Below are 24372 nucleotides of genomic sequence, written 5' to 3' on the forward strand. Positions count from 1 at the left end.
CCCCCCCCCGCTCCCCGCCTCAGGCGCTTCGCCTGAGGTGGCCGCGGCGGGGCAGCCCCGAGGGGCCGCCTGCGTGAGGTGACCCTCGGCGCTGGCGCCAGTCCCCAAAATACCGAGTGTGGGGCGGACCAGCTTGTCCTCCACACACACACACACACAAACCTTCTGCAGGCGGGAAAGGGGTGCTGGCTGAGGACGCCCTCCCCCCCCCACCTCCAACAAGCGTAGAGGGACAGCTGCCCCGAGGGTGTCTGTCTGTCTGTCTGCCCTGAGGGTCTACCCCGAGGGTCCCTGTCTATCTGTCCGCCCTGAGGGCCCCTGTCTGCCCCGAGGGGCCCTGTCTGTCCCCGTCCCCCCCCCTGCCGTGGCCCTCCCGAGGCACCGAGCTGTCCCTCAGCAAACTGATGGCGGTGAGGAGAGCAGGCCCCCGTGCCTGGTCACCCCAAAAATGGCGGGGAAAAATAACAGCTCTTACCTGCAGCCTTGCTCGGTTTAGTCTTCAGTTCTTCGTGTTACACGGTTGGGGTTTTTTTTTTTTGGCTGCAGTCCCTCAAACTGCACCAGCAAAATGACACAGGACATCCTCCCGCTCCGGCCTGACGCGAGCAGCTACGGTCTGACAAATTCTGTGTGAAAACAAGGCGAAGAGTTGGCACCTGTATGCAGCCATATGTGACCCTTTTTTGGCCACCAGCTTTACGGTAGGGCGCAGGGAGAGGCCGTGGTGCAGCTGCACTAGTCTGTCCTCAGACTTCTGGCCCCTGGGACGTGCCTTTACCCAGGAGCTTGAAAAAATCCAACCTGGGCCTGAAATCAGCAGCTGTTGCGTTTTTTCCTCTTAAAAGGTTGCCCTGTGAAGAATACTGCAAGTTCTCTGTCATGATTACTGCGTTTCAGTGGAAACACAGAAGTTAACACCTGGCATCTTAGAGTATATCAAGGCACAGTCGCACTCCCTATAGCTGGATGTGTAGGACCATATTATAACAAACTGGCTTTGAAAGCTTTTTAAAAGACCTAGAAATCTCAGGCACTGATTATTAACACAGGTTTGTGCTTGGGTTTTTTTTACATTGTACCAAAAAGACTCTAGACTATGTATTCTGAAATCCCTTTAAACTGTTCTGAAAATCTCACTACAGGCAATCCATGTTTATGGGAGCCTTGAACCAGACGTTTCCTTAGATGCAGTCATAGCTGCCCGACAAGGGAACTTGCACAGAGGTTTTCCATTTATACCTGATATTCTGAGAACTGGACAGATTCAGCTGAAGATAGGTATCATGGTACCTGGGTTTTTCGGTGCTTACACTACAAACTGTGTCAAGATTTTTATCATATTTATTTGTGATAACAAATAAAGGGAGTCAGAGGGTTAAAATTTTATCCTGTTTTGAAGCTAAAGTCGGCATACCTGAACCTAAAATCTCTTGGTTTTCTTTTTACATTTTTCTGGTGTGACCTAGAATACTTAGGATCTATTGTTAAGGCTATTTAAGCCATACTGTTACAGTAATCCAATTTACAATGGGAACTTTAAATACCTAATAACTCAGGTGATGGCTTGGAACTGGTGATCTTACATTTTTATTAGATCTTTCTAAATGTCCTCTTAAAGTATAAGAGCTTGGAGTCATTCCACTCCTCCCTCTAAAATATTTTTCTTTAATAAATAGTCTCTTTGCCATTCATTTTATTATTTGGGCAGATGGTCTGATTTCTCAAAAAAACCCTTATGACTACTATTTTTAACTTAATGACGAAAATAAATGAGAGATGTCTTTCATTTTCTGGGTTATAAGAAAAGTTTATTCAGAAGAATGAACCTGCAGTTATTCTCCCATAAAGCTAGTATTTATACCACAGATTTACATTCAGCAGCTTTTTTTTCCTGCAGAAACTGGAATTCAGTGCGCTGATCACCTACAGTGCTTCGTTTGCATAAGGACACATGAGGAAAGAAGAATACACCCAACCACCATATGTATCGTCATTACAGATATTAGTGCCAAAATGCAGTCCTAGATTTAGCTTGTGAATATTGCCTTGACATCTTTCTAGCCCATCTGGATGTCTTCTGAGGGAAAACCCAACCTGCGTATTCCTTCAGACTGCTGTAGTGGTATTATTTCTTTGGAGGTAGTACGAGATGCTTTCCTCACCTGTGTCAGCCGAGTACAGGTGGGATTTCACATGTGGTGTTTGGTATGGAGCACTTCAGACACTTATTTTAAATCAGACCCAAACCTAATGCCTCAAAGAACTGTCACTGCCAAGAAGTGAGGTGGTCACTACATGGCAAGAAGTTCTTCTTGCAACATGGCAAGTGCATGTTCCCACTGTGGCAATGAGAGAAAAAATCCTTCCTGCAAACCTGTCACCAGTCACCTTTGTGATATTCAGTAGTGGAAAGCTGTTTCGAAGCAGCTGGGATCAGCTTATTTTCTGCTGTGGGCATGCCTTGACAGAAACATGGAGCATCCCACTTAGAGCCACAACAGGGTTTCTCTTCCCTTTCATTATCGTAAACTGCTGTTTCTATCATTTATTTTCATTTTTCCCTCCTTATAGCAAAATCAATCTCACCTGAAAAACAGGTTTTATATCTGTAAGGCTTGCTGAGAAACTTTTCATGTTGTAGCTCTGTGCAGTTTCTATATTTTTAGACATCTGGAGGATTAGGAAAAAAATCCTAGTGGACTTAAATAATATTCATGCCAAGCCTTTCTTTCTTTATATTGTATTGTACATATTGTTGGACGTTTCTGATAGAAAACAATAGAAGACTAAATTCCGAAGAAGCTTCTAATGAAATCGATTGCTATCACAGGAAACAACCCAGTGAGGAAAATACTGTAGATGACTATTTTGAATTCCAGTTGAGAAATTAATGAAGATTGTGTTTTACTGTGGTGCCTAGGAGCCAGGGAATGAATTCAGTGGCCCAGATCCTTGCTAGTCCTGTGACCAAGTTCCATGTTCCACCCGGCATCTAAAATTTTCAAGATAAACAGGATATAAATAAAGTAAAAATGAAACAAAGGCAAAATGCAGACTCTTATGATTGTTTTGCTGCAGCAGGCACTGGCGATGCCAGCCAGGAGAGGAAGGGAACCGCACCTGAGGAGCGACAGGGAGGTGCAGGACCACCGTCCTTCTCCGTTGGCCACCTCACTGGATGGGCCACATAGCAAACCTCCTGCCAATGGCCCTTCCCTGAGCTGGGGATAGACCTGTGCTGAGCTGGGTTTTCTCAGCAGTCACAGCACTGGACATAGCAATGTATCAGAGGCTCAGGCTGCCTTTTAAGCTGGAGGCAGTCTCACCTCAGTAAAGGCTTCTGAACTCTCTCCTTTCTTCTAGAGAGCTGTCTTTAGAAAGGTGACATTTTGCCCTCCTTAAAAGCATCGTCTTAAGAGATGCAGAATAAATGAATATTCCTTGTAAAAAAATATATGTATGTATTCTTAGAGGGCTATAAGTGACAGAGCTAAATTGAAGAAGAGGCCTTATCTGAAGGTTAAAGACATTGTTCAAAAAGTGGAAGTTGTGTGCAAACAAGGGAGCTTACATAGATCATAAACCCAGACAAATGAGGCTTAAAACTATAAACATAGATTTGAAAGAACACCTTGCTAAAGGCAAGTGTAAAAGTTACTAATAAAACCTTAGACCACAAGAACTAGGAAGCTTTGCAGAGTTGAGAGATGACCAAGGAGTAGAAGGATCACAAAAAAGGCCACAGAAGAGATGCTAACTCAACTCTTTGTTGTAGTGTTCACTACCAAAGAGCTTGGAGACGTTCTTATCTGTATGTACTCTTTCTTCACAAAAGACAGGTCTGAAGAGTTCTCTCCCATTGAATGGTTGGAAGAAAAAAAAATAGCTCAGATAAGTAAAATGGATGATAAAATCAGCTGGCCTGAGTCCTATTCACCCAGAAGTTCCTAGAGAGGTCAGATACTGAATAGCTGTTCCACTAATTGAAGTGTAAACTTACCATTCAAATAGATTTTGAAGTCAGCCAAATAGCAGGTACCAAATCTGGAAAAGGGCTCCAGAGGGTATTTGCATTTGAGGCAATTCCACTTAAAAGTATCCTAAAGAGTGGTATCAGTTGGCACATGAATAACTCTGAACTAATGGGGAATCATCAACCTTCCTTTTGTGGAAGGAAGCCATGCCTCCTCTTTCTCCTCCTCCTCCTCCTCCCTCTTTTCTTCTTCCTCCTCCTCCTCCTCCTCCTTGCTGTCTTCTGAAGGCTTCATCAAGCTCCTTCCTATGTAAATGATCCAGTTCATACAGGACTTTTAAATACCATTAATGCTTCTGTTAATGTCTTTTAGGAAAGACCTGCAAAGACCTTTATAAAGAAACTCAACTATCTTGAGATGAAAAGGATTAATAACTACTTGAAGGCCCACCACGGGATATTAAAGAAAATGATCCAGATGCAACTTCTGCCTCACCACACAAGAAGAGAGGCACTGAATGACATCCTCAGACAGTGAGTTTTAAACAAATAAAACGAAGTACTTGTTCTGCACGGCGCAATGTTAAAGGACACTTTGCCCCCATAATCAGAGAATGATGTAGAAACAAAAATCATAAATGGGTAACAAAGTGCAAATTATGGAAGAAATACCCATCAGGTGCAATTAAACACAAAAATTCAGATTTCCAGTTCTTTATATGTGTGAGGCCTCTAATAAATGACCAAAAGCAACAAGGCTTATAATAGGCAACAGAAACAGAAAAGCAAGTGCATGATCTGTGTCTCAGCTCCCTGCAGCTTTAACGCCTGCGGTCTTCCTCCTTACTTGGGGAAAGGTCAGATTCTGGAGACATTCAGAAGTCTTCTTGGGGAGAATGCTAGTTGGAAAAGGTGTTTCAGTAGGAATACTAGATTTTTTTATTTACTTATTTACCAGTATTTTCATTAAAATACTGACAGCATGAGCACTGCATGGAGCCCTTCCTAGTTTGCATAGCACAATTACTCTAAGTGGCAGCATCTTTTTCTTGTTACCATCGTACCCTCATGTTGATCAAACATATTGGCCTCCAGGAACTGGCCTCTAAATCAGTACAAAGCAAGAGTTAACTCCACAGAAGTTGAAAGCCAAGTATTAAGTAAAAATCAAGCTTCTGATTCATGAGATTACACATATGCATCCAAATACATCCAAACTTCCACATGCAAGCATCCTGTCATCTGTGATACAGCATCAGGCTTCAAGTCTTGCTGCGACCTAGAGCAGAACTGACAGCTATATATGGGCTCTGAATTAAAGCGCTTTAAGGAGAAGGGACTAGATTACATTGCCTAGATTCAGAAATGTCTACCCAGAGGATCTGCAGCTGAAATGTGTGTTCGTATCAGAACGACAAAGCCAGGGTTTGAACAGAGATGCAGCTTTTTCAGCCCAGAGTTGGCCCTGACAGGTCACATGTGAGATGTGCCCTGCAGATATCCAGCTCTGGCCTCCTACCCTTCCTCATCTCCAGGCTCCCACACACATTCATAAAAGGATTAGAGCATTTAAATAGCCTCATTACAAAATTCTATTGAAACATAGATACTGATGCAAATTATACAGCCTGTTGGCAATGTATGAATCATGCCAGGCCTAGAATGAGTCTACATTAATTCCAAGCGTGCTGTATTTCCATTTCCAAACTAGTTCTCTTTTGATATTCATATTGCGAGTTGCCTTCATTTAGATTATTTTCTTTCATTTTGCAATTTTCCTTTGCATCTATTAATGCTCTCGCCAAGTCTCTGTATACATAGCTAATTGCCAAAGCTTCCCTCATCCTATCCTGTGTTTGACCTCCATTTCTTCCAAAGGAATGTAAACAATGGCAATCAGAATTTGAGTTAAAGAAAGAGGTATTTCTAGAGCTAGCTGTTGCAGACAAATCTTTAATAGAAACAGAACCAAAAGAATCAGGAAAGGGTCCATTCCCACTGTAAAGTTCATTTTTGCGTCCCAGATATATGTACAGTTGAATTGTATCATTTTGGTCATCTTCACTTCTTTCACAGGAAAAGTATGCACTACCCTTTGAAGCCTGTTCCTGCTTCCTAAGGGAAAGTGAGCTGCTTCCATGTCACCTCCATGGAGAACACAGACGGGCACACGTATAGCCTCACCAACGGCACATACACCATGCCATCAAGAGCAGTCTTCTCTCCAAAGAATGGAGAAGGAAGACAAGTCAAGCTGGTGGTACTGCCACTGAGGAGGCTACGTGCTGTGATGGCTGGCGTGATGAATGGCCATATTCAGAGGATACATTCCAGAGTGGCCATAAAACACCAGTCATTAGGAGTTTGCATTTATCAAGTCAGATGTAACTTTGGTGAATCTGGTACCTGTGGGGATTAACGGGCAAAATACGTGCAACCCTGCGTGCTGCAGCAGCTATCGTAAAGTCTCTACGTTTTCATTTGATCCTTGCTACCAACAATTACAAAAACACTTGTAACAGATATGGTTGTTCGTAAACCCCTGGCATAGCCTGCTGGGTCAAAAGTTCATTAAAAGTCACATTCAATTAACAAATGACTGTCATCGCCAGATGTGTATATCCTGAGGTACAGTTTTAATATATGTCAGACACAGCCAAAATGACAGGATAACTGATGATTAATGCTTAGCTGACTATTTCACAAAGCATCGCACTAAGTAAAGGAATACCTCTGAAATAAACTCCCTAACCTCATAACTTAAGCTAGCTGAGGTGAAAATATGAAATAAGGGAAGAAAGATGAGGTGCAAAAAATACAGAGAATTGGAATGTGTTCACAGTCATTCCCCAGGCTATATTTCTATGTTTCACCTAGCTGGGGAGGAAACATCTCCTCTTCAGATCAATAAATAGACAAACTTTTTGTTCAGGAGTGATAAACCACAGCAACAGAGCTCCAAGTGCATTCCCCAAAAGACAGCAAAGGCAAGATAGAATCTTAAACATGACTTGCTGGACTTCTGAAGAGAAGCAGCACTATGTACAGGCTCAGAAGACCCTCCGTGGTGGTGCTCACCAGCCTTTCCAGAACCTTGTGGAACGTATTCCAGGCCTAACACATATTACTGTGATGTTACAACTGAAACTCAGGCAGCTGAGACTTGTGTTTTCATTATATGAGTGTGCTGGCAGCAACATCAAGTTAAGGAGTTCTTCTGCCCCCACACCTCCTTCATAGATGGTCAATTTTAGCTCCATGAAATGGTGCATCATCTCCCCAGTTGTTCTGTACAACTGGCTATGGGGTCATGCTGTAAACTGGACCAGCAAATGGAGGGGTAGGCAGGCCACACGCACTAATGAATATTGCCAGAATGGTATCACGAAAGCATGGTCTCCACTCAAGCTCTGCTATAGTGCAACCATCTACACGTGCTTAATTGTCAGGTAGGTCCTCGAGAACTGGGTTTGACTATGCAGAGCTATGCGTTAGCAGATGGACTGTGCTCAAACACTGCCCTTTGCTGGGGTGAAATGTCCAGTTTATGCATTAGCTTTTAAAGAGAAGACACTGATTCCTCTCATTGTACAACTTTTAAGTTCCTAGTGCAACAGAAGCAGTGCAGAAAGGTTGCCAGGCCATTACCTTCTCCTAATAGTTGAGTTTTGCAGCATGAGGCACAGGAAAGGTACAATGCAAGCACTGGAAAATTGCTGCCTGCTTGCTTTAGAACCATGAGAAAAACAATGCAAATTGCTTTTGTGTTGTGGAATAGTTTCTTAACACTCTTTGGTGTGCATGATTTCATCTTGTCTACTCAGTCACTCCAGGCCCTCTGTTGACAGAAATTATTTAGCAAGCTAGCTCAGTTGGAAGATTTACACAGTTCCTGATTTCTGGGGTATCAGATTTTGGTCCAAATACACCTTAATGCACCAGTTCCTTTTACATTTAGCTTTTTATTCATTTTTCCTCATTCTGTTGGAAAGGTACAAGGAGGCTGGACGATACTTACTTGTATGGCTGTCTGCAAGGTGTTTCTGTATGACTGAAGTCCACTCAACCTTCCAGAGCTGCTAACACTGGCTGCTGCACTAATGTCACATCCTGTATGAATTCCTGGGCTGAACATTTTCACTTTTTCTGAGCTAGCTTTCCTCTGCACACCGTAGCAGTTAGACAAAATGATCGTGTGGGATGAGGATACCAACCAGTCCCAGCTGGAAATGTTGGGAAATTGTCCTACCAGGCGCAATCTGGTCAGATGTCCAGGATAAGCTGTAATTACTGAGGAAAGGTGCTAAAAAGGCAGAAAACTGAAAAAAAAAAAAAAAAAAAAAAGTTGAACACGAAGAATAATCTCCAGTTTTCTCACTCCAAAAGGAACAGGCTCACAGCATTCCTCTTGTCCCCTTCCACGTTTCCTTCTTCCAAGGGTGTTTGACCCATCCCTCAAAGCTGGCCATGTAAAGCACATGCCTGTCACCAGCACATGTTGCTCAAACCACAGAAAGACAAGTAGCAGCGGGACATCCCTTCTGCCTGCACAGGAAGCACAAACAGGATACAGCACAAGATACAGCATGTGCAGTCTAACAGCAACCACGGTCAGCCAGTGCTCCTGCCGTCAGATGAACTCCACCAGCATTAAGGACCGCTTGTATAGCATCGTACGGCGACTCAGGTGTAAGAAGTAAGGCTAGAAGAGTTACAGTGCCTGATTCTCTCTTACAATCCCCAAATAACACATTTCTTCATTTCCTCATCAAATGACTGGACACTGTGTGCTGTCGTTCATTTATGTGATGAGTACACAGGCTACAGTGACATCTCTGTCAGGTCTTACTTCCCATGCAATCTATAATGTATTTTGATACTTCTGTAACTCCTTTACAACATTATTCTCTTGGGTTTCCTCTTTTTTTTTTTTTTTTTTTTTAAAGCAAAGCAAGTAATAACTTCTCTTTCAGCTATAAATTCCCAGGGCTTTGGAGCGCTGCTCTTTTCAGAGTGCCAGTCCCAGCTAAATGAATGCCACATTAAGGTACCTGGCTTACCTTTGTCATCTCCAAAACACCAGGTTCTTCCTCAGACTTTTGTTAACTAGGGAGCACTCTTCAGTAAGTGCTCCATAAAGGACTGGCGCTTATAAAATAATATAAACCAGCCTCTCTATGGCTGCAACAGCTAGAAGAGCAAACAAGCCCTGAAACACATTAACAAGGAATGAAGCACACATCAGTAGAGAGATGAATGACGAGAGAAACACCATGGTGGAGAATTATCTGTGTGTCATCACAAGGTGATCAGAGAACTAAAATTATTACAGACATCCAAGCACATGACTGTCTATTAATTTGGCATTAGTTGTCATTTTAATTTGGTATCTGAGTAATCTGGGCTAAAAAGTTCCAAATAAAGAAGACACTTAATGCAAGTAATTTGGAATAAAAAAATCAGATAATAGAATGGACTTGAATCTGCGTTCCCATTTCAGAGTTAGAGATCATTATGTCAGGGATGATGTAAGCTGCAATAAACTTGCACTGTGTCTTTCTGGGGGGTACTCATTTCATGGCTGGCTCAGAGAAGTCTCCAGGGAGAGAGCACATGGATACTGAAAAGCAGTAAAAAACAGTTCTGAAGAGGGGTGAAAGGACATTTTGTCTTTAAAAAAAAAAAGCCGAGAGAAGATATTTCATGAAAGAACCTCTCAGAATGAATCAGCTCTTTGGAGTGCGTCAAGTTAGCTTTACAAAACAGTTTCTATGTATTCAGCATTCAGAAACCTTCAGTGAATCAGTGAATTAATTTCTTTCGGGAAGTTTCTGAAAAGTGCCTCACCAACATTACTGGAGAATTAATCTTTATAATTCAGCTGTCAAGCAGTGTGACTGATCACCTACAGTCTTATTCTTGCTTCCTCATTAAATGGTCTCTGCTTTAAAAAGACTTTTTCCCTTAAAAAAAAATCCTCACCTAGTCACAAAATTAATCTCAAATTTAAGCAGCCTTGGAGATCAAAGTTCTTAACTTTGTGTTTATTAGTCTCAGCCATAATTATAATTATAATTATCTGAAAATACTAGGAAAGCAAGAGTTTTGTTCCTTAGAAAGCTTGAGGGGAGAACATAACTAAGGCATAGGTGATGGATGTGAAGATACAGGCTGACCCTCTTAAATAACCTTGTACAAGACTCTCAGGGCTTCTGTAAAATGGGAATATTAATAATTCAGAAAATCATTAAGAGAATGATCACTGTGGATTTGGAGGTCCAAAACATTATACCAGGTAATGAGACCATAGGGAAGGAGATTAAGGACGGACATATCTGTGATTTGATCAATTCTGAGACAGGCAGTTTGAGCAAGAATCTAGCCGACAGAAAGACCGTCAGTGAAGGGTTGGGAAGAGAGATAAGCTTTTAGGAAGCAGAACTGAAATATTTCTCCCCTGATGGTAATTAAAATGTGGAATGTTCAACCAAAACTACCAAAACAGTTGCAACAAAAAATCATATTCAAATAAAAGTTGGATGTAGTCAGATGGTACCAGTTAGAAACCGTATCTTCATCCAGAACCAATGAATGGGTGTATCTCCAATTTATTCATATGTTGTTAGGATGCCACAGCAGCACCTCTGTTTGCAGACTTTCCATGATTGTGAGAACAGCTGTAATGATTCACACAAGAGTTCAATGGCTATGGAAATGGTGCATGTGGCGTTTCCATCATTCAGACCTACTATGAGGCTCCTGCCACAACTATTTAGTAAAGAGCTTGGTTATTGTAGAATGCAAAATTTTCAAAACATCACTATGTAGAAGACACACATAGCCTGAGTTTTTTTCCACTCTCGTAATCCCTGAAATATATGTTTCCTCTAGTTGTTCACTAGAAAACATTATTTCCTCTTCAGAGTTCCAGACATACCATGGGACAGTTCACAATATGCACAGATGGTTGGTCTTCTAAATTAATAAACCAAATGATTTGGGGGGCTGTCACTGGAAAGTTCATTTGCTATGTTGTTTAGAGTTTATGCAATGTTTACTCACTTGAATGTGCTTCTAAACTCAATACAGCTGCTCCTGTAAGTAAGTCTTCACCTGGAAGACAGACAAAGTGGTCCTTGCTGTATGGCGAGTGCTAAATATTGACTTACATTGTTTGTGTTTTGGCTTTATGCAACACAACAGAATGTGAATTTCCTCTACTACACTACAGATGTGAAATATATAAATATATAGGAATAATATGTTTGCCATATGGGGTTTTTTTAGTTTAGTTAATTTAGGTCAATTTGACTTGATCATGAGAGAATAATATTTGGAACCAGAAAGTGAAAAAGAACAAAACCCACAAATACTGCAAAAGCCTGGTACTGTAATGTTGAAATATGGTTTTGGCTGTAAGCTAATACTAGCACATCATTCATAGAATCATGGAACATCCCAGCTTGGAAAGGACTTCAAAAGATTGTCTGGTCCAACCTTTCATTGGAAAGGGAATTCATCAATTACAACCAGTTACGTGATGAATCCTTTTCTAATTTTCCATGAATGTTGATTTAGTGAGTGCCATGGAGTATAAATGTTAATGCTGGCAATATTAAATACATAAAGCATACAAAGGCAGAGATTTCAACTATTGCATCTTATACTGTTGTCTTTTCAGCTTTCATAAGATAAACAGTATGACATCCCTAGCCTATACCTTTACTTTCACTGAAAATTTTCTAGTTTTGCTGAAAAATTGTAAATGATACAAAAAATGTAAGTTTTGGGGCACTTGGGGGTGGTGGTGGAGTTTGATTGTTTGTTTGGGTTTGGGGTTTTTTTTGTAATAGAAGCCTAAAAGCAAAGAAAGACTGGTAGAAAGAAAAAATACTTTTAATTGAAACACTGAAACATAGGGAAAAAACATTTTCCAAACCTTTTAGTTAATGGCATATCTAGTCTTGACACGAGAACGCCAGAGTGATCTATAAAATGGTTCCCAGCCTCCTAAGCTTGACTATCTGTGGCCCTCTCTTTAGAAAGATGTGCATAAACAGTTGTATAAACATGAGTCTCAGCAAGAATCAGCATTTATACTGCTTGGATTTGAAAATATCTGCTACTAAATGGAATGCTAGGGATGTTACCTGGGGTCCAGAATGGCATCTGTCACTAGCTAAGCCAATAAGGATAAAACCATAACACTGTAAATTCAATTTATAAGCATGGTATAAAAATATTCATCATGGGCTTAACGTATTTCTTTTGCACTAATGTCTATGTTTTATATACAAAGATATGCTGCATATTTATAGGCCCAAACCACGTCACACATGCTGGGACACCAGAACGTGCCTGCTTGGATATGCAAGTCCAGATTCACCCCAACTGATCGTGCTTTTGCAGGCTGCTCTCCACTTTCAATCTCCATAGTCTGGGTTAGGATATACACGCAGGTAGGAGCTCGTCCGCCTCCTGAAACATGTCTCCAGTCCTGAGGCTTGGAGTCCTGTCACCAAGATGCCAGAGTCCAAAGCCCTCTCCCCCCAGACTCTGTGCTTAAATCAATGAGAAAAATAGCAGTGGGTTAACTATCGTCCGCTCGCTGACTAAGCAGGAGGGCTTGGGCCACCAGATGTTTATCTAGGGCACATCATTTAAGAAAGCGTTAAGAAAGCTTTAGAGTGGCCTTCAGTTTGGCATGTTGCAAGAGATAGATGAGGGCATTTCTGGGCCTCTAATTTACCCAGTATGAGGGACACTGGATAGTGATTTTTAATCCACCCCCAGCACCACTTGGACCAGCACCACTTGAACCTTGTCTTTCACCATCCACATCACCCTGAAACTGCCACTGACCTCCTTTAGACCGGTTGTATCATCTGCCTCACTTGACACACTGCTGTCACAGAGTCTACCACCCTGGAAAGAAGTCAAATTACATTTTATTCTTTTTCTTGGAGCATTGAAATTGAAATCTGCCTCTGTTGTTGAGTAGCCTGGAGCTGGCTCTTCTTACCTGGATATCAGGTGGGTAGACAAGAACAACATTTTTGTCCCCAAGCTCTGATTCACTGCTCAGAGCTGGCAGAAAATCTCATTGCCCTTTTTACAAGACCTTGCATGCCTACCTGAAATAAGTTTACTACATGGAGATAGGCAAACACTATTCACAACTTGGTCAGCTTTCACCAAATTCCTTTGCCCAGAAACAAAGCTGGTCTGGGGTCACTCCAGAAATGGTGGGAAGCTACTGAAAACCGTAGTGCCAATCCCCACCAGGAGACAGCACAACCCAGGACTGGCTGTCCTAGCTTTAGCCCTAGAGTCAAAATAAGAGTTAATCTAGTTCAGCATTGTAAGTTTCGTGTCATGGTACTGTCAAACAGTCCGGCTGCTCGGGACAAGCTGCGGTAAGATGTAAGACGAGAGTGCAATGAGAAGCTGGCAGAAGCTGTCCTGACCGTGCTGCTAACTGCTGCAGGTTCTGGAGAGCCAGAGGAGCTGGGAGTCACCACAGGCTAGAGCCCTGACAGCCCCGAGAAGGAGGGAGGTCAGGTAGTATTTCCTTTAGATGAACACTTTTTCTCTATGGTTGCCACACGTTGCCTATGGCACATGTTGTCATTGAAGACAGATGTTTTCTAGGATAGAAGTTAAGCTGCTGTGAAAGTCAAGAGACAAGATAAGAAAAATATTTTTCAGTCTGGATCTGAAAAGATATCCATATAAAATAACTTGTTTATACAAAATGTAGAGAACGTATCACGCAAATTTGCCATAATAATATGCTGGGAAAGCCTGGAAAACCTAAGAAAGCAAGCCTAGAGCAGGCAATATTTATGTAACAGATCATCAGTGACTTATAAAATCAATATTTGTAATTCACTTATGTGAGACAGGTGAAATAATAGCAAAAATTCAGTTGCACTTGTTTGAAAAAAGTACAAAATCTTGTGCTAGTAGAGAAATAAAATTACAGTGATTCTTCTTCCTGCCTTAGGTTACAATAAACTGATCTGCAACTGGGATCAGGAAGAAAATCAGGAAGCTATTAGTAATGAATAAGATGTACTGCCACATTTGTGGTAGTGCACTAGATAGACCCCTCCTAAACTCTTGCATGGTTAAATAACCCCCTCTCTTGTTTTCAGACATCAGAATTTTTATATACAGGAAATGGATCCTAGAGAGGATATGTTGGATTCACAACAGACTATGTAAACTTTTCCTGACACCATGATCATTGTATGATATTTGACCAGTGTCCCTCCTTGTCATAAAGGCTTCAAGAAGAAAAAGAATCATTTGTCACAGTTACAGAAACAAATACAGGTAAATTGACAGTCTAAAGACCAAACTTGTTACAAACAGTTAAAAAAATGGGAGACTGAAGTGTTAGCACCTCGAAACAAAAGCCTCCTTGGTTCAAAGCGTTGTCGATTGGCCAGAATATTATCCAGTAGACCTCAGTCAAGAAATACTTTATTTGTATTGAAGTAAATACCTCAAATACATTTACTTCTAACACCTGCTAGTACTTACATCTTTCCTGATAATGTCTTGTGGGTCAATGTTTAACCATCAAAGGTGGTCATAGGTCATGATGTAGTACCTGAGATGTCATCATCCTTGTGTGCCCTTGTGAGCTTGCTGCTCAGATGAGTGGGAACAGGGCACGCCATCGAGACCCAGGCTTCACGGAGCAGCCAGGTTATCTGCCAGTTTCACCCACACATCAGCCGGGCTTTTGTTGTCTGCAAATCAAAAAATGGTTGTGGTCTGATCCCTCAGCAGCACTTAAACGCCTTGGAATTAGATGTGACTTGACAGAAAGTCTCTATTAAATAAATAAGGAAAATTACCGAGATTCCTGTGTTTTTCATTATAACAAACTTCCACATGCAGAGCAGTGAACCAGATGCACGCAACAAAACCTTGCTGTGCTTGGGTAAATTCATATGCATAAGGAGGAAATAAGTGCTGAACGTATTCCAAAGCAGTCATAGAAATACCAATGCTTCTGAATGCTTCCTCTAGACTGTGGCTTTTCCATCATTATTATAAAGCAACTGCTCCAATACCATTACTCCAGTGCGGAATACCATGAATGATGAAGCTCAGATTTAGCAGGGAAAAAAACACTGTTCTTCAAACCAACCTGTCAAGCCAGAGAAGAAAAATGGCAGAAGGAGGCTTATGTTGTTCAATGTTTTTTTTTTCTTTCATAGTACTAAATCAGTTAACTTTAGATTCTGCAAAATAAGTTGCCAATCATCACAAATAAGCAATTGTTAAAAATTAATTCTGGTTTTAAGCATTCTCTCAAGGGTTTTTTTGAAAATGGGGACCTAAAATTAGGCATGATTCCTGGGTGGCCTGAATAGTCTGCTAGCTGGAAGTCCAGAGAATCAGCAAGTTCAGCTGAAGTTAATGGGACTGCAGAGGACTTATTTACATATTAATTTAGGCATTCATCTCTGAAAACGTCTATTCTTTTTCTCTGTGTTTAAAAACTGGTTCCCTATAAAGTCAAAGGATTCTGAAAATAAACACTGATTTACTTTCTTGAATGTATTGATCAGTATATCCGTGGTGTCTTTTACTATTGCACACAGGCAATTTGTTCCACTCCAAAAACCAGCAGTGAACCATTCCAGCTTGCTAAGAGATCATACCGACAGCTTAACAGACTGAGAGCAATTTATCCATTTAGTACACAGACATAAATCTTCTATTCTAACAGCTTTGTTAAAAGGGACAGGACTGTTTGCTTCTACACCTGAACCTGCCACTGACATATACGTGGTCATGCTAGGAAAGAAGTTACAGTGAGGGAGAATGCTTACATTTACAAAAGTTGACTTGAATAGTGTTGCACTCTCTTACGTGAGCTTATACAGATGCACAGTTCATGTTGTAGTCCAAACTTTCCTCGTATTCAGTACTTTGGTGCTTGTGGCCGTGCGAGTTGCTAAAGCATAGCCATGTCAAGCACACCTGTACAAATTCCGCCTCCGATATCCCTGCACAAGGGCAGCTCTTGGGTTCAAGGATTACAGCCAACATGTGTCCCTGCCGGTCTCCCAGGACTCTGCAGAGGAGGTCTCATCACAACTCATCGAACTGCAGGAACTGCGTTCCTTTCTTCAAAATCTCCTAAAAACAAAAGGAATGATAGATTTTTGCACTGCCCAATGGCTCAAATTTTGTAAGTTTGATATCCTCCATAAAAGAAGCTATTGATGTGAAAATGGTTGCTCTATTTTTAAATAAAATTATTAAGTTATGTAAGGAAGAGCCCCTTTATCATTAAATTGAGGAAAACATAGATACTTTTTATTACTCAGCACATATGACACTTAGCTAAGAATAGTGGAAAGGCTGCACTAGGTCAGAGTAAAAGTCTTCTTGCCCAGCATTACGTCCCTGACAGAGGCCAATAGCAAACGCTTCAGGAAAGGGTGTAAGTGAAGGACAAGCAGGTGGTGATGGCTTTGCCATCCGGGTTCCAGCAATTATCATTTTAAGGCTTTTCTGAATAGAGGTTGCAACAGGACAATTAGTTTAATAGCCCTTGATGGATCTTGCTAGTAGCTATTAATCGAAAAAGGAGCCTCTTTTGTCATTTCATGACTGATTAGTTGCTTTGAAAGCTCTTAGTGAGGACCTTGTGTAAGGCTTTTTAGAAATCCAGGTACACTGCAGAAGCCAAATCACCCTTATTCATATGCTCACTAACTTTTTGAAAGAATGCTATTAGGTTTGTGAAGCATGTGTTCCCGGGAGGCTGAGTTGTGCAGGTGCCCCTGGAACCTTTGGAAAAATTGGCATCACGTTGCCCCCTGTCTTCTGGGACAACTGCCAGAGCCAGTTAAATAACAGCTAGTGGTTCAGCAATTTCATATTTTAATTTAAAATAGCCGATGAACAGCATCTGGTCCCACCAATGTTATCAATTTCTTTGAAATTGGCCATAGTGCCTGAAATACCAGTCCTAACAGCAAAATGATCCCTAGCTGTTGCTTTCATGTTGCTGCAACAGGTAAGTGTTTTTATGGAGCAAATACTAAAATCCTACAGCTTTACCTCCTCATGATTACATTTTAAGAAGATCAGAACCTCTGTATTGCCACTCCTGACTGGCAAAATTTTGCTTGGCTGAAACTCATAACTGAGGGAAATAAGTCCTCATTGCCTTTGAAAATGAAAGGAAGGTCATTAATAATACAGACCAGTTACAGGTGATGTATATCAGCATAGCTTCAATAACATCCCTGCAGACACACACACAAAAAAAAAATTAAATTATCTTCTCTATCAACTTTCTGTAACAGTTTTGCTTTTTGTGTGTATGTATGTATTTTAAGAGTTATTTAAAAATACTTATTTCAATAATCAACTGGCTCCAGATACTGCTATCCAGAAGACATTGAGCAGATACTGTCTAGACCACTATCATCTTCTAATCTGGGCCTTAACTATGAGGTATAAAACTCTGAGGCCATTTAGAATTAAACTGTCTCATTTAGAACTTGCCTGTTAATCCTGAGATAAAAATATCTCCATTTCTTTGTCTATTTTTAGATGAGACAGTAGTTACACGTATTTGTCAAAAGAGATGCAATTAACAAAAATGTTACAGCTCATTTAATTAATTATATGTGCTACCCACTATATATATAAAAATCATCATCTTTTTAGTTACTGTTAGGGCACATACACCTCCACCAAATTCAGTGGGGGGAGGTGATGCTGTGCCAGTTAAGGTTCTGGCCCAGAGGTAGGTTTCACATAGAAGTTAAGAGGCATTTATAAAAACTCAGGAAAGTTATTTGGCTCCAAATTAGCCATTACTAATACAAAGAAATAAGTAAAACCCAAATGGCTGTGTATCTACAGTGTTGAAATGAAGAGTAAAGTGCCAGCAAATTCATTGGAAGTGCTGGTATAGTATAAAGATCCACGGCAGTTCATTTCAAGTAACATATTAATGCATACAGGTATGTAGGTGTATGTTTTTGTGTACATGTATATGTATATTAGTGTGCAACATGCAGATATGTAATGACACACATACATACATCTACATGATTAAAATGAGAAGCAACAAATACTCTGTGTGCGTCTGTACCTATGAGGATAACTTTTATATATATATAACGAGATGGCTTTCAGTCCTGAACCAGTTTTTGGTAAATTTGCTCAGAGTAAAAGCCAAGGAAACCTGCCTACCCGCAAAAGAAAAAAAAAAAAATCCATTAAGAGAGGCAGGTTACCATTTAACACTGAACACGCATAAAAGATGCGCAGGGGCAGCTTTCACAGCATTTTCTCTCCCTGTTCTCGTTAGGCTGTTCATCAGTGTTTATTCATGGGCAGGGGACCAGGGCACCAGAGGAGTCGCAGCCGCCCAGCGTGCACCCAGGGAACCCTGAGCACAAGCCTCCCGCCAAACCTGTGCCGAAAGCTGCCTTCGGCAAAGCCACTGCGACCAGGTCTCTGGTCGCTGAGGCTTGAGACTGAAGGCAGCCCAACGGAGTGCGAGTTATGTGTCCTCAGGTCCTCTCAGACACCTGGGTGAGCCCTCCGATACACAAGACCAAGATGATGTTGAAGAACACAGATGGACCCAGGTCTTCTAAAATCTCACTGGCTGACAAAAAATAAGGGGGAAAAAAAATCATTCCTTGATGAATTCCACAGGTTTCTTTAGACATATCCCGAGGATGAACAATACAAACACAAAGCTTCTCATGGTTGGACCGCTAGGCAAGATGGGAATAGAATGAAAGTTGTCAGTATTGTGTTTTAAAGGCATCCATCATACATTGATACAATGCTAGCAGCAGTCTCCAAAATGCCAATTATTTAGAAACACTGAACCATACTACACTATACAGATTGAAGGTGTTTGATTTTATTGCACATACTTCTGTCTTTTCCTGTTAAGAACATAGAGCATTATGTAGTGATGTGGAACTGTCTTGTTAATTTACCCTTAGCGAGCATTTTTTCCGAGCAAACAATAACAGTAACAGAGGCAGAAATTAATTTTCCTCTCTCACTTGCAATGACTCTAATGGGGCTTAATAGGAACGTTAGTAACAATCTTGACCCAATCTGCATTTAATCTTCTGTTGCCACGAATGGAGTGACAGCAATTCGACACAATCTGATGATTTTTTGTTCTCTGCTTCATGACAGTAGCTGTTTAAAAGTTTCAGATTATTCACTTTTCTAAAGAAGGATTAAAACCATACATATTTACAAAAAAATGTACATTGTTAATCAATTTCTACTCAGTAATGTATTTTTCAATATGACAAAACATAATTTTATAAACATACATAATAATGCTTTAGCATTTAAATGCATTGCATCATTTGATTTTGATCTACAGAAACGGGTATTGTTAGAACATAAAAAAACTTGTAAGACGAAGATAAAGAGAAACATTTATTCTATAGTCCTATCTATTTATTTGAATCGGTATTAGATTTGCGTCGAGGTCAGTCCTTAAAAAATATGGCCTCTGAATTCCATTTAATTTCAGATATCTCTGTTACAAGTCTTGGCACAGTCCATCAGAAACAAGAATTTTATTCTTTTGTACTCCACTTCTCTCTCACAATAGAGCTATAACCCTGGATATCGTAATCTGTTATCACAGACGTTATTTCAATATTACTTTTCATTTAGAGGATCAAGGGCAAAAAAAGGAATTTTTGTAGATTTCACTTAAATATGGCTTAAAGTGAGTGAAAGGTAGAGTCGTACTTTGTACACAGATTTATTCCAGAAAATACATCCCTGTAGACTATTTTTCTGTTAACTCTCTTGAGATAAAAAACACATCTTCAAATTGCCAATTTCCATTTAAATGCTGCCCGGGAGACATCTCCATTCTTTAAGTTGCACTGCCCTCTGGGGGCGATGATCTTCAGATACATCGCCACGTCGAGAGAACAAAAGCCGCCTTCGGTTACCTCCTTCAGTTTTGAAAGCTGAACATTTTGCTTCCTCCGAATTTTATGCCTATGCTTGGTATGATTTTGGCATCGTAGCACAAAGATGAGAGAGGCTCCATTGTAGCCACCTTTTATTTGCTCTTTTATTCCCTTACATGTGTTCTCTTTTTTGTATGTGTGCTTGGGAATCTTGTCTGGGAAGGCCTGGAGGTGCTGTTATATTTTTCTGAGATTTGTGGATGTAAGGTAGTCTATCCATGGTGAAAAGTCTGTGCTGCTGTACCCTAGGGCTGAGTGCTTCAAAAAGCAATGCCCTTGGTCCCGGAGAAACATGCTCAGGGCTTCTGCACAACTGAAGGTGGACATAAAACATCAGACTCAACACTTTTCACAAAATGTTTTAAATTCTGCTTACACGGTGCACATTCCTAACACATACACATGCACTGCCTAACTACATGGAGATCTGCTGGGCGTACGGTGCACATGCTACATGCATGGTCACTGTATGTGTACCTGGTGTTTCCTGCAAGCCATAGGGTTTATTCTGTGTATGCCAGGCAGTATAGTATTTGCATTGTGTTCCCAGCCTCCTACTTGGCTTGTTCCTTCAAACAACAAATGCAATGAATGGTAACTCAATTACTGAGTGGCTGCGTGGTGCTTAGTTGTTGGCTGGGGTTAAACCACAACACCATCCAGAGCAATTTTCAGGATTCTCCCTCTCATGCTGTTTACCAGTGTGTTGAACCACTAACAGAAAACTATGGATTTGGAAAAGCCTTGCCTAAATCATAAGCCTGTTTAGTGTATCTTGTTCTGTCTAGCTTGCCCTTTCTCTCAGTGGTCTGAGGACACGACCTCAAGAGACAAAATGGTCACCAGGGCTTTTCTGCTGCAGGTTAAAGTGTGCGTAGCTGTGTTTGGGATCTCCCACAATGCAGCTCTGGGCCCTCTGCAGACCTGGTGTTCAGTGAAGGAGCTGATGGAAGTTGCTTATGCAGACCATGAGACTGACAGGTGGTCTCTAGTCTGGAAAAGCCTCACTTTCCAATATGCATCTGACAAAAAGGCAGTTTTTAGCAAGAAGCTCCCTAACACAAAGGAGAAAAAACCAGAAAGTTACTTCAGCTATTTGGGTCCTGTTATTTTCTAAAACAAATTCAGAGAGCTACTCAAATAATGGACAAGTATGATTTTCATATCCATACAAACTCAAGAGGCTCACAGGGAAGAAGATCACAGTGGGGAAGCTACCCGAGACACATATCTGGGTATGAAGGATTCCACCCCCCTTCAAACTGAATAAAACTGAAGCACTGCAATGAAAATAAAGGACCGACTCAAACCTAGCAATGCTTCAAGAGGCTTTTCCAGTGGCAAGTGGACTGACAACAAATAGTTAAACTCCAGTACAAAGGAAAGTATTTACTATGCTGGCCAAAGGTAAGCAAAGTCCTAAAGCATTTCCACAGCAGTGTATGAACAGCCAAAACAGACCTCCAAATTCCCGAAGAACAATTTTGAGGAACTGCTAGTTTCCACTCAACCGAGATTTCACAATATGATTTGAAGCTGTCAGGCAAGCTGTATGACTTGAAAGTGAAATAAAACTCCAGAAGAGAAATTCCTGTAACAGATAGTTTCTCTCTTACAATTTCTTAGAAAAGACGCGTGATGAAGGAGGAGGACTTGGTTCAGTGAAGTGTACATAATGCTTCAGTGTCTTTCCACAGTAGATGCTCCAGAGAGAATGTAAGCCAGCAGAGAGAATGAAAGAATCAGACAACAATGATGTGATTTAATACTTTGAAAGAGATCAAGTTGGTCTGGACAGAAATAGTCTGCCTTGGCTGTCAGAAGTTTTTGTAAGGAAAAAGAGTGCACTGTGAAGACTGCAGGAATAGTGAAGCAGAAAAAATCAGTAACTAATGAAAACTCATCTTTAGAAAAGAGTAAGGGCTTCACAGAGGAGACGGAACGGATTCCTGTTCTGAAAGATTGTGAATTCATCACATGAAGCAAGATACTGTTAGCTGTGAGCTGATGTGAGCCTGCAGGACCTACCGTGGTGGTGCTGTGTAGAAGATGAACACAGCACACTTTACTGGCTCAAATTAGCGCACAAACAAAAGTGATCATTAAGAATTACTGCTGTGCATCTACTGGCTGAACTAAAGGGATTCCAACATTTTTCCCCACCCCCTGCCCTCCCATTGCCCTTCTGAGGAGATATTGGACACAGGTACCAAATCCAAATCCTCGTTCACTGTCCCCCCCCAGCCTTGCGCCCCAGTGATAGGCAGCAGGACAGAGGAGCGCTCGCTGCCTTCCTCTCCCCATGTCTTTTCTCCTTGCTGCAGAAGCAAATCCACTTCCATTACCCTGCCTAACACAGGAGGAAGGTCCCCCTACACTACAGAGAGTCTTGTGGGGCCAGACGGCTCAGGCTCAGACCCCACGCTCAGATCAGAGCTCATCCGCACCTCGACCGCTGTCTCAGTGCAGGACCAAGACGTGCTTATCGGCAACAGACCAAAGAGAGCCTGGTGGCCACTGGCGAGTAGGTTATTTAGCCAAGGAGCAGAGGCACCCTAACTAACAGTCGATCCCATCTCCCACTCTCAAGTACTTCCACTTCAGCAACATTTCTACTTTTATAGAGACTTTCCAAAGCTTTCTTAACCTTTTGGTAAGGATGGGCATGCTGCATTTTATTTCAGTTCAGCATTCAATGTCCACTAATCCTGTGTACCTTCCTTTCAAACTAATAGCCATAACCATTTTGTTAATTATTCCCATTCTCTTTTTTATCACTGGACAAAAATTGCAGCCTTAAACCTTCAGCCTGCAAAAGTTCCTTCTTAGGCTTGTCTTTTCATGTTTGATTTCTGAAAATAGGACTGCCTTTAAACTCAATTATAAATGACAGGCTTAGCAACATTCATAGATAAGTGCAATCTGAGCAGTAGCTCAGTATATAGTACCGCAGTCACTGCTTTATGTAAGAAAATAAACCCATGAGAGTAAAAAATGTTTCTTAACTTGTAAAATGATATAAAACTCCATAGGAGATGCCCTGCCTCACACCACTAAGTATTTTATTTAAAAATTCAATTTAATTATTTATCCTTCTTAAGTGCCTACTTTTGGGTTAAGACACATTTGACAAATGAAATGGCTGTATTTTTCAGCTGAGACAGTACCCTTGGTATTATTATGTCTCTATTATTAAAATGTATGTTTTCTGTTCCTTGACTGTCCCACTGTTTTATAAAGATTTTTAAGTAATACTTTTTGGACTCTTTTCTGGACTTTTTCGGACTACGTTCATCTTCTACACAGCACCACCACAGCTAGAAGGTCCTGCAGGCTCAACCCTCTTCATTAGTAAGAAACGCTGTCCCTAACGAGATTTATAGAACCATAGAATCGTTTAGGTTGGAAAAGACCTTTAGATCATCGAGTCCAACTGTCAACCATGCCCACTAAACCATGTTGTGAAGTGCCTTGTCTACGCGCTTTTCGAACACCTCCAGGGATGGTGACACCGCCACTTCCCTGGGCAGCCTGTTCCAGCGCTTGACAACCCTTTTGGCATAGAAATTTTACCTCATGTGCAACCTAAACCTCCCCTGGTGCAGCTTGAGGCCGTTTCCTCTCGTCCTATCACTAATTACCTGACAGAAGAGACCAGCACCCACCTCACTACACCCCCCCTTCAGGCAGTTGTAGAGAGCGATCAGGTCTCCCCTCAGCCTCCTTTTCTCCAGACTAAACAACCCCAGTTCCCTCAGCCGCTCCTCACAAGACTTGTGCTCCAGGCCCCTCACCAGCTCCGTTGCCCTTCTCCGGACACGCTCCAGCCCCTCAACGTCTTTCCTGCAGCGAGGGGCCCAAAACCGAACACGGCACCCGAGGTGAAAACTCGATGCGGTGAAAATTTGTACCCAGCTTTGCGTAGCCCTACAGCTGGCCTAGGCCGCGGCCGCCGCCGGAAGGGACGCCGCCCGCTGCCGTCAGAGCAAGCCGGAAGCGGCGGCGGGAGCAGTAAACAGCCCCGCCGCGAGCCCGCCGCCGCGCTTCCATCTTGAGGAGCCGGGGCCCGCCGCCGACCATGGGCAGCGTCCTGGGCCTCTGCTCCATGGCGAGCTGGGTAAGGTGGGGACGGCCGGCGGTTCCCTGACCCTCCTTGCCCGTCGCAGGCCGCTGACCGGGCCTCCCCCACCCCCTCCCCGGGCCTCGCCCGTCGCCTCCCCGGGCCCTTTTGTCTGCCGGGGGCGTCTGTGGCGCTGCCTTCCCGCCTCCTCCAGCGCGGGCGGGCTGCAGGCCCCCTCCCCGAGTGGGCCGCCGGTCCTGCGGGGCAGGGCTCTCTCCCCGCCGGGCCGGAGGAGAAAGAGGAGGAGGAGGAGGAAGGCCCTGGGG

The 24372-nt window shown here is 42.0% G+C and overlaps 2 protein-coding genes across 6 annotated transcripts in view; one reads left to right on the plus strand and one right to left on the minus strand.

The window, feature by feature from the left end:
• The window catches only part of PKIB (protein kinase (cAMP-dependent, catalytic) inhibitor beta), a 79924-nt gene extending 56091 nt beyond the window's left edge, over positions 1-23833 (minus strand). Inside the window, exons 1-5 of one of the 5 annotated variants that reach the window (XM_010585840.1) lie at positions 23756-23833; positions 15826-16135; positions 14842-15137; positions 14592-14733; positions 476-626 (exon numbers count right to left, since the gene is read on the minus strand). The gene's annotated coding sequence lies outside the window, so the exon portion shown is untranslated. Of the gene's footprint in view, positions 1-475; positions 627-11863; positions 12535-13554; positions 13641-14341; positions 14734-14841; positions 15138-15825; positions 16136-18255; positions 18623-23755 lie in introns of those variants that run through there. The other 4 variants (XR_775527.1, XR_775526.1, XR_775524.1 and 1 more) reach the window with 4 other exon arrangements.
• Positions 23834-23948: 115 nt separating this feature from the next.
• SERINC1 (serine incorporator 1) overlaps positions 23949-24372 on the plus strand; it is a 17409-nt gene continuing 16985 nt past the window's right edge. The window contains exon 1 of the mRNA XM_010585841.1: positions 23949-24103. Coding sequence (XP_010584143.1) covers positions 24065-24103 — 39 coding nt within the window. The 5' untranslated portion in view covers positions 23949-24064. The remainder of the gene's footprint in view (positions 24104-24372) is intronic.

The sequence above is a fragment of the Haliaeetus leucocephalus genome, unplaced genomic scaffold, assembly GCF_000737465.1.
Source record: "Haliaeetus leucocephalus isolate CR32 unplaced genomic scaffold, Haliaeetus_leucocephalus-4.0 Scaffold130, whole genome shotgun sequence".
Classification (NCBI taxonomy): domain Eukaryota; kingdom Metazoa; phylum Chordata; class Aves; order Accipitriformes; family Accipitridae; genus Haliaeetus; species Haliaeetus leucocephalus.